At 44.5% G+C, this 10,155-nt stretch overlaps 1 protein-coding gene across 3 annotated transcripts in view; it reads right to left on the reverse strand.

The window, feature by feature from the left end:
- The window catches only part of UPF2 (UPF2 regulator of nonsense mediated mRNA decay), a gene marked incomplete at its 3' end in the record, with an annotated part of 53,683 nt that extends 47,099 nt beyond the window's left edge, over positions 1–6,584 (reverse strand). For 2 of the 3 annotated variants that reach the window (XM_084206057.1, XM_084206059.1), the window contains exons 1-2: positions 6,478–6,584; positions 1,365–1,744 (exon numbers count right to left, since the gene is read on the reverse strand). In XM_084206057.1, coding sequence (XP_084062183.1) covers positions 1,365–1,726 — 362 coding nt within the window. In that variant the 5' untranslated portion in view covers positions 1,727–1,744; positions 6,478–6,584. Of the gene's footprint in view, positions 1–1,364; positions 1,745–5,874; positions 5,981–6,477 lie in introns of those variants that run through there. The other variant, XM_084206058.1, reaches the window with a different exon arrangement.
- Positions 6,585–10,155: the final 3,571 nt, after the last annotated feature.

Below are 10,155 nucleotides of genomic sequence, written 5' to 3' on the forward strand. Positions count from 1 at the left end.
GACAAGTAGTACTGGTTACAAACAAAATTTCTCAAATATTTCTATGCAGAACATATTAATCCCAACAGACTTGGAAAATATAAACACAAAACTTCATTTATTACTGATGAAGTTCCCACAGAAGAGGAAACAGCCTTTCAAAAGGTTACTGTATTACACATTTAAGGAAAATCTTTTATTGCCAGACTACTGAAATTACACAGAAAATTTGGAATAGGTGAAATATATCTGTCCCAGCTAAATTTGGCTATGACATTACCTCAATCTTAAAAGGGAACTATTTCAGACCTATAAAGATGCCACCTTCAACACTGTACTATGGTTGGATAACACTAAGAAACATGGTCTTGGTAATATCACATATTAAACTGCCAGGTTACACTCTGAGTTTGCCATCCAGGTATCAGTTGTCTGTGACTGATTAAAAGTCATTCCTCACATCAGAACTGTTCCTGTTATGTATGATCTGTAGACCTGCTAAGTCTGTATTCCCAACTTTTGGACGATAACACTTCACCTTAAATGCATCTGTGCTTCTTTATTGTTCTGGTTTGGGCTGGGACAGAATTAATTTTCTTCAGAGTATCCTGTATGGGGCTTTGGATTTGTGCTGCAATCAGTGCTGATTACACAAGGGTGTTTTCACTATTGCTGGGATGAGCTTACACGATCAAGACCTTTTCCGCTCCACACCCCACCCAGGAGGAGTCTGGGGCTGCACAAGGAGTTGGGAGGGAACACAGCCAGGACAGCTGACCCCAACTGACCCAAGGGATATCCCAGTCCATATGATACCATGGCAATTACATAAATCTGGGGGAAGAAGGAAGGGGAGGGATGAGAGGAGTGATGGTGTTTGTCTTCCCAAGTCACTGTTAACATACGATGGAGCTCTGCTGTCCTGGGGATTGCCGGGAAAGTGGGGAATTAATTCCTTGTTTTGGTTTGCTTGCCTGCACAGCTTCTGCTTTACCCATTAAACTCTCCTTATGTCAACCCATAAGATTCCTCACTTTTCTGATTCTCTTCCCCATCCTGTTGAGGGGAGGGAGCGGCTGTGTGGGGCTGATGCAAGCTGGGGTTAAATCAAAACATTTACTCAAGCACAGTTGTGCTCCCCATGGTCATCACATGCAGAACACTATCAAACCCCCATAACAGAGACCAAAGTAACACAGGTTACAAGTGAAAACTCAAAACCTCTTAGAAGTCATAAAGCACAATCAAACAGGCATGTAAAATTTATAGCACTATTTGCAACTTATTAAAAGTAACTCCAACACTCATCTTTTATAACTCTGACCACAATCCTGATAACAGAACTCCGGCATTTGGCCCAATTAAACCTTTAAAAGATAACTTACTTCAGTTGGGCAGCTTCTTCTTCTTGTTTCTTTTTTTCTTCCTCTTCTTGTTTCTTTTTCTCCTCTTCTTCAAGTTTCTTTTTTTCTTCTTCTTCTTTCTTCTTTTGCTCCTCTTCTGCCTTTACTTTATCCTCCTCTTTTTTCTTCCGCTCCTTGTCTTCCTTCTTTCTTTTATCCTCTTCCATTTTTTTCTTTTTATCTTCAGGAACCTTTAAAGTCTCTCTCTTCATACCAACCTTCACATCTTCTTTTGGCTTCTCCCTGGTGCTCACTGGTCGCCTTTCACTAAATTCTTTTTCTTTATTATTCAACTGAGATTCTTTTTCTTCCATATTTGTTGGCTTTTTGCGCTCAGCTGGCATTGTGTTACCCAGGCAAACCTGCAGAACCACAGGAAAACAAGTACTTTTAAATTGCTGTTGATATTTTAGTCATTTTTCACAGCCCACCCATATTCACTTAACTCACAAATGCATGACTCATCAAAATAAAGGTTTTCTTGAACTAAGGAATGGACCTGACAAGTAAAAACAAATCATTTTGTAAGCATGTTGTTCTGCAAAGTTGTTCTTCAGCACGAACTGTGAAATAAAAGCATCTTGAAGTTTCTACAACCCAAGGAATTTAAGATCTTGAACATAAACAAGTCCATCTGAAAGAAAAATAATTCAAGGCTGATGAAAACAAAGTACCCCAAATTTAAAAATACATATATGCTTGAAACATCAGCATGCATCTGCACCTCACCGACCTCTCTACACATCTCCCAAGAATACTCCCCCTTCCACTACCACTACTTAGGATCATAGGATAATGCAGGTTAGATAGGATCTCAAGTAATTCATCCCCCTGCTCAAAGCAGGGTCAGTAATCAGTTCAGACAAGACTCTTCCAGTCCTGAAAAGTGTCAAGGAAAGAAACTGCACAACTCCACAACTCCTCTGGCCCACCTGCCCCAGTACTGGATTATCCTCACTGTGAAAAGGCATCAACGTGCTTCCTTATTTCCTCACCTCCCCCAGATGTCCCCAGCATCTCCAGCACTCAGCACAAGTAGCAGCTGAAGAGCGAGCAGTGCTGACTAAGCTGGATGCACAAACCTCCCTGCCAGCACAGCAAACGGAAATAATATCACAAAGGCTGCAATTATCAAGACTTATCAAATGCTACAATTTCTCTCTCCTTCTACTCAACCAACATTTTTGTAGGTGCTTTAGCCTCTTTGGGGTTTCCATCCCTCCAAGCTTTGGTTTCATTTGGCTAAGGACACAAAAGGTAACACATATTGAACACAAAAGGGTAAAATCACAGGACAGTTTTGATTAGGAGGAAACTGTGACGAGCACCTAGTTCAGGCCCCTGCTCCAAACAGATCAGAGGCTTGGCTAAGGTTTTATTATCTCCAGGAACACAGAAGCAATGGTCCCCTCTGGGTTCACAGAGAAAAAGCTGTTCCTGATACCAACCTGGAAACTGCTATGCACCATACTGTGCTTGTTTCTTCTCATCCTGTCCCTGCACAGCTTGGGGGAGAAGCCAGCTTCATCTTCACTATGCTCTCCCATTAGATTGTTTTAAGACAATAATAAGATTTCCCCCTCTCTTCTTACAGATCAAGAACCCAGTTCTCTCTGCTTCTCTCCAGCTATCATGTCCTCCAGCCTCCCTGTGTTCTTGGTGATCTTCAAACAAACTTATTTCAGTGTGTCAATGCCTTTGTTGGGAACAGAGAACCCACACCTGGATGTGGTAAGTACTGAGCAGAGGGGGAAGACTCACCTTCAGCCTTATGGTCAACTCCTGGTGCTACAGCCTAGAATGCAAGGGCATCCTGCTGACTCATGTCAGGTGGGCCAGGCAGGACCACAAGAGGCAATTGTGGTCTTTTTGTTGCAACCATCTAGGCTTTTACTTCAGGCTAAATAAATTTCTTAACATCAAAAATAATTTTCACATACATACATGCTTCAAGTTAAATGCATGCATAGGTGGGATTGACAGGACACCACTGCATGTGATGCCTTTTGAAGAGCCATCACTTTGTTATTATTAGTAACACCAGTATGATTCCCAATGGCCACCCCTACTTTTGCCTTTCTAACATTTTACTCTGGATTATGAAAACATGCTAGTTCACCAATTCCCTGCTTCTACTCAGAGTGGATAATGAGACACCTGCATTCCAATATAATGTAGAGTGCTTCTGGTATTAATTTTAACTATTTTGAAATATGTTTATAAATAAAACTTGACAATAAAGAAGATATGTTTCTTAAGAAGCATTGCACATTCCCTCTGCCATCTCCCAAACAATAAAATTACATATTTGTATACTGTCTATCCCACCCAGATGAAACTGTATTACAATATTTAAGGCTCATCCAGGACTTCTGAAGAAAAAATGGTGTGCAAAAATTTACAGTATCAGTGTTCACACCTGGGCAGTGACAACTTAGCAATGGGGAACCTATTCATGACTTGGCCTCTGCAGCAACTGGCAACGGCACCAAGAGGGAAATGTCTCTGACACTGACTTATGGAAATCAAATCAGCATTGCTTAAACAAGCAGTAGCACCTAATGCATGTCTACAACTATAAAATTTCAGAACTACTTAAATTCCAAAACCACTGATCTTAAAACAGTATTATTATGAAATCAGTACTTAACCACAGAGGGAAGGGGGTTGCCTATGTTTAAAGAAATGCTGGAACAGCATGCCACAATTCCAATACTCTGAACAAAATATCCAGCTACACAAGTAACTTTTAACAACAGGGTCATTTACCAATAGGGTCATTCATCCTCTTACGAAACTTAGGAACTCTGAATTCTGTTTTAAAGATGTATCTGATGCTTCCTTCTACAAAAGCAAACCTGAGAAGATGGGATAAAAAGAAAAGGGAAGGAGCATAATTTGGCACATTATGGTTTTGACCACAAGGCAGTATTGTCCCAGTAAACAATGGAGTCCAAAAAACCCCAAAAATCTCGTTTCACAGTAGGATTCTGTTCTGTATCCTAGAACAGGTATGTTGCAATACTTCTCACTACCTACTACGTGTACAGCTCCTTATCTCCCAAAGCTTTCCGATGGCTCTGCCAGCTCGTTTGTGCCGACACCAAACGCCCGGGGGCAGCAGGAGGCGGTGCTGCCGCCGCCTCCAGCTACACCCGGGCTGATCCAGCGCGGAGCTCCAGCCAGGCGGAGCTCCCAGCCGGCACAGAGCCCCTCTGACAGGCAGAGTAGAATTGTCTCACAAGCAACTTTCCCAAAAGCTATGGGAAGCAGGGAAAAACGGGAACTGGCTCACCTGGGCCTCATCTCCACAGCTAACAAGGCTGAAGATGGCACAGAAACATTTATTCTATTTAATATCTCACATTTACATTAATAAACTGATGAAAAGGCATAATAATGGAATGAACTTCATAAGGCAACAGACAGGACTCACACCAGAAAATTAGGAAGGACAGAGAAAACAGAGACAAGACAAACATCCCTGTGCTTTTGGACTCCTGGCAGCCCATTTCTGTACTGACACTTACATGCTTTAACACTCCTTCTCAGTTTCAGCACCTACAGACAAAATGTTTTTAGAGGGAACCATTTTTCCTAATTTTTCGATATTTGATGTACAGTGACTCATGCAGTTAAGTCAATTTTTATTGTACTTATGTTTCTACTTTTTTTAACAATAATCTTGGAATTTGAAAGAATGGGACTGGTGGGGGGGACTCATGATACTCTGAGCTCAGAGACTTAAAAAACAGTTTTGAAATACTGAAGTAACATTTCAGAAAACCCCTCTACATATTTACTCTCAAGGAAAGCAGAGAGTAATATAAGCTATTCAGGATCATAAATCTACTCACAATTCAGAATAAAAGAATAAACAGCAACACCTTGGCCCTCAAAGCAATACTCTCAACTCAATAAAAACAGTATACTCCCAAAGCCTGTAGTAATATGATCCAGAATCCCTATCCTTGCAACCACAAGTATGAGAGAAGGAAATACACCACTATTAAACTAAACACAATGAAATTTTTCACTAGAAATTAAATGGATTACATAAACAGTCCTTTCTGCAGCTACTCTTATTACAAAAGAGATAAGGGAGGTAACGAATGTAGGCAAGATGTCCCACCTCTGACTGGCTGAAAAATCTCAAAGAGCAACAAACTCCTCCATCACTAGTTATCACACCACTAGAAGGTTGTAAATTTAAAAAACTGAAATGCAATTAAAGTTCTCTTAATGCAAGGGAAGGTGGTTAAGAAAAATACCCAGGTCAGCGAGGAGAAAATAAATTTACAGGTTTTGGAAAATGAGACACAGAACACAGAAAAAAAAAACAACAAAGTAGTGCAGAGAGGAATCCCCCACACAGTTGGAAGGGAGGGTTCACAGAATCACAGAATATCCTGACTTGGAAACGGCCCACAAGGATCATCAAAGTCCAACTACTGTCACTGCACAGGACATCCTGAAGAGTCACACCATGTACCTGAGAACATTGTCCAAACACTTCTGGAGTTCTGACAGGCTCGATGCTGTGACCACTTCCCTGGGGAACCTGTTCCAGAGCACAGCCACCCTCTGGGAGAAGAATATTTTCCTGATATCCCACCTAAACATCCCCTGACACAGCTTAAGGCCACTGACACATCTTCTGGCCGGCCTGCCGAACAGCCAGGCACTTTTACTTTCGCTTCTATACCTCTCGGGGAGAATGTTTGCTGCCAAACTTGCAGGAAGGCGCTTCCCACCGTGAAACAGAGGCCTAGAGACAAGGCGCTAAGTATAAAAAGACTCCTTCGCTACCACCCCAATCCCCGCTCGCAGCTCTCCCGCAGCCCGGGCCCTTTCCCGGATGGGACGAGCAGCTCGGGAACAGCAGCTTCCGGTTCTCTCCCGGCCTCCCTCTCCCAGTGCCCTCAGGCACCGCCACCCGAGCCGTCCCTACTCCGAGCCCCACGGCCCCTCCGCCTCCGGAACCCCCCTCCCCTTGCCCCCGCCAGGCCCCAGTGCCCTCCTCCCCCCGCCCCCGAGACCCCTTCCCCACACACGCCCCGGCACCGCCCTCCCGTCCCGTCGGTGCCCGCGGTACCTGTGCCCGGTGCCGACATGGGCCCGCCCGGCGCCGCCGCCGCCGCCGCCGCCGCCTCCTTCTCCTCCGCCCCTCCGAGGCCCCCGAGCGCTTCTCCCCTCACGGCGACCGGGCCGCCGCCGCGCTGCCTGACCCACGGCGCTGCCCCGACCGAGCCCGCCGCGCCCGCCCCGCCACGCCCGGGCGCGAAGGGAGGAGCGGCGCCGCTTCTCGGCGGCGGAGCCGCGGCTGCGGGCGGCGCGGAGCGGCGCTTCCCGAGGGGCGGGGGTTAGGCAGCGCGGAGGGCAGCCCCGCGCGGGGTCCTGGCGACGGACGGGTTACCGGGAGTGCGGAGGCGGAAGGGGAAGAGGAACGGGAACGAGAAAGGGAATGGAAGAGGAAAAGGGTTCGGCCCCGCGTCCCTCACAGCGGCGGGGAAGGGGGAAATCGCCTCTGAATGTCGCTTCCTTGGTGCCTCAGCGCACGACTCGGCTTGTGGAGCCGCGTGACGTCACTGCGGTGACGTGTCTGTGCCCGCCAGGCGTCACGGCAGCCGTCATATCGCGGGTGGGGCCCTCCGGTGTCACCGTGATAAAACATTGGGGTGACAGTGTCCGAACACCAACTTGCTGCCTCAGGGGTGGTTTCACGGCGTCCATTACTGTGCCCAGTTCTGGGCTCCTCAGCACAAGGGAGACGAGGAGCTGCTGCAGAGGGTCCAGCGGAGCCACAGGGATGAGGAGGCCTCTGGAGCATCTCTCCTGTGAGGAGAGACTGCGGGAGCTGGGCCTGTTCAGTCTGGAGAAGAGAAGACTGAGAGGGCATTTCATTAATGCAACTAAATGTCTCCAAGGCAGGTGCCAAGAGCCTGGTGCTCGGCTCATCTCGGTGCTGAGTTGACAGAGCAGTGGTCATAAAATATGAGATTTCACTTCCAATGAGGAAGAACTTGTTTACATTGATGGTGGCAATAGGATAGGCTGCTCTCAGAGGTTCCCTCTGGAGACATTCACAACCCACGTGAATGTGTTCCTGCATCACCTGCTCCCGGTGACCCTCCCTTGGCAGGGGGGTTGGACTGGATGATCTCCAGAGGTCCCATTCAAACCCACACATTCTGTCATTCTGTGATTCTGTCATTACTTTTTAGTATAAATTTGGTCTCTCTGCCCTCTAGTCCAGTCCCTGTCTCCACATGGACATCTCAGGATATTTTACAGCGGTGAATTTAGTGCAACTCCCAGATTTGTTGGAAAGGCTCTCTGCCTGCAGTTCTGGGCACAGCATCACCTCTTAGGCAACTCTAAAGCTGCCTAAGCTGGAAAAAGCTGGCACAGCCCAGAGTTGCAGAGTGAGAATCTGGTGTTTATTTTACATTTTGATCCAGGTTCTGACAGAAGCTTTTAGGTTGGGAAAGCCTTTACACCCCTCTGGGCTTAGGACAAGCCTTCAGCAATATTGGACTTTGACAGCAGGCACAGGCCTGGGTGTACATAATGAGGTTATTCAACTGTTAAAGTTGCTTTTTATTCAGAGGCAAGACTCAGCCCCAACAGAAGACACTGTTTACTGATGCAGAGCTTTAGGTGTGTTCTGCCAGCTAGTACAGGACTAGACAGGTTGTTTTGGTTTTTTCTTCCAGGGAAGAGCTCTCCTCCCTGCTGTTTTCACTTCACTGCTCATTTTGCAAACTTTCTGGACAAGTTTGAAAGGATGGAGTCGTGCTTGTTATTGGCACAGATCATGCACATGTCCCTGCTCACAAAGATCTCAGTTGCTTGCCAAAATATCTTAAACTACCAAGTTGGTTCAACTGAATCAATGGAGTGGAGAAGATCCATGGCAGAACATAGTAAAAACAGGGAAAGAAAATCCATGTTAGTGCTTGCACTTTATTTTCCAAAGGCACCAATCCTTTGGCTTGTCAGTGGGTGCCTTTGGATTACTCTTTTTAGGGGGAATTGGGTTATACTTGGGTTAAGTATCAGTGGCACTGGCATAACTTCAAGAGATGTTGGCTTATTTCCTTCTGAAGCACAATGTTGCTGCCCTTTCCAACATGAATAAAAAGCACAATCACTAGAGTTTTGAAAGGAAAGCAAAATCTCCTTTTGTGTTTATACCACACTCCCACATCTACAATTATGTTGGAGCTCTCTCTTGTAAAGGCCATGCAAGCAATCTTCAGAAAACTTTTCATTCTAAAGTACCTGTTTCATTTATGCACTTACTGACCAAGCTTTTGTACTGATTTACCAAAACCAGGTAGATGTTTCCTGAATCTCAGACAAAATGCATGTCTTTTTTTTTAAAATTCCTGAAGCTCTTCTTTCCAAATTTTTATATATGTTTCCTCAATTACTGGCACAAAACATGCACACAGTATGTAAATTGTGCCAAATACTGGCCTAATGTAGAATATGTAGGTGTCCTCTATATTTCCTTGCAGCCAAATCCAGCAAAGTATCTTCTTTTCTGAGTGAGTGGATATTCACATAATTTTTTTAGACCCACCTGCTTTTTTCTCGTGAATTTTGGAGATTATTTATAGCCACTGTTTCCTGGAAAGGAGCTACATTTTAGTGCACATACTCTTTCAATGTGTGCAAGCTTTCACCTCATCCTGTTAAAATAAGTTGTCTTTGCTTATCTCCATCTTGACTCTCAGATTCAAGGTAACCTCTCCTCACCACTTACCTCCAGCTGACAAACTTGATCAGCACTCAAGGTGTGGGCAGCTTTTTTGGGTTGATCTAACTACTGAAGTGGCAAGGGGCATAATTCCTTTAGAAATATTCCCAGTGCTGCTGATTTGCTATGCTGCTAGGTAGTCAGACACTTACTATTTAGGATGTACAGCCTTGCTTTTGGGCATTTCTAGTTTTTTTTAGTGAGAGCATTGTGTAGTACTGAATGATCTCAGGAATCTTCTCTAGGACAGGCTTTGTGCCAGAAGAGCCAGGCTGGGAGAGTCACTTTGCCTACGCCCTCAGCAGTGGTGTTTCTGCTGGCACAGGTACCACCTTCTCACATTTAGACATGAATCAAAGTCAACAAAACCTTTCCTTGACCTAGATAAAGCTACAGCAATGCTTTTGTCACGTGTAATCATGTCCTACACAAGATGATTATGTTGGCAAATCTGTAAAGTACTTTAAATCTTTATTAACTGGATTTTGATTCACATAAAAACCCTAACAAGTTGATTTGATGAGATATATATTTATAAACACCTGCTTAGACTTTATTAAACTTCTACTAAGTGAACTTATATACACACAAATATTCAGTTAGTTCTCTGAAATCCATTGTGTGTCTGAAATCCACATTGTGTGTCTGAAACATCTCATTGGAGAAACTGGAAAATTTTTAATGTTCAAACCTATCCCTATCAGTGCTAATTGGGAAATATTCAGCTAACTGCCTATATGATTCAAAGCAAAAGCACAGTGATATCTGCTGTTTGACTGGTATTTGTTTAAGAATTGTGGAAAAGTATTTCATCATCCTGCAATCTGCCTACAACATTTGTCTTTTTCCCCAAGCACAGAATGGAAATATTTAACTACATCAACATTTTCTCCCTCTCCACTGTCAGCTTCAAAAAAATCACATAATCTTGCAACATTACTTTTAAGGTTCCTTCATTCTAATTGAAAAAAATATGAATATTCACAGCCACATTTTACTACACTTCAC

The sequence above is a fragment of the Fringilla coelebs genome, assembly GCF_963513975.1.
Source record: "Fringilla coelebs genome assembly, chromosome: 5".
Lineage (NCBI taxonomy): Eukaryota > Metazoa > Chordata > Aves > Passeriformes > Fringillidae > Fringilla > Fringilla coelebs.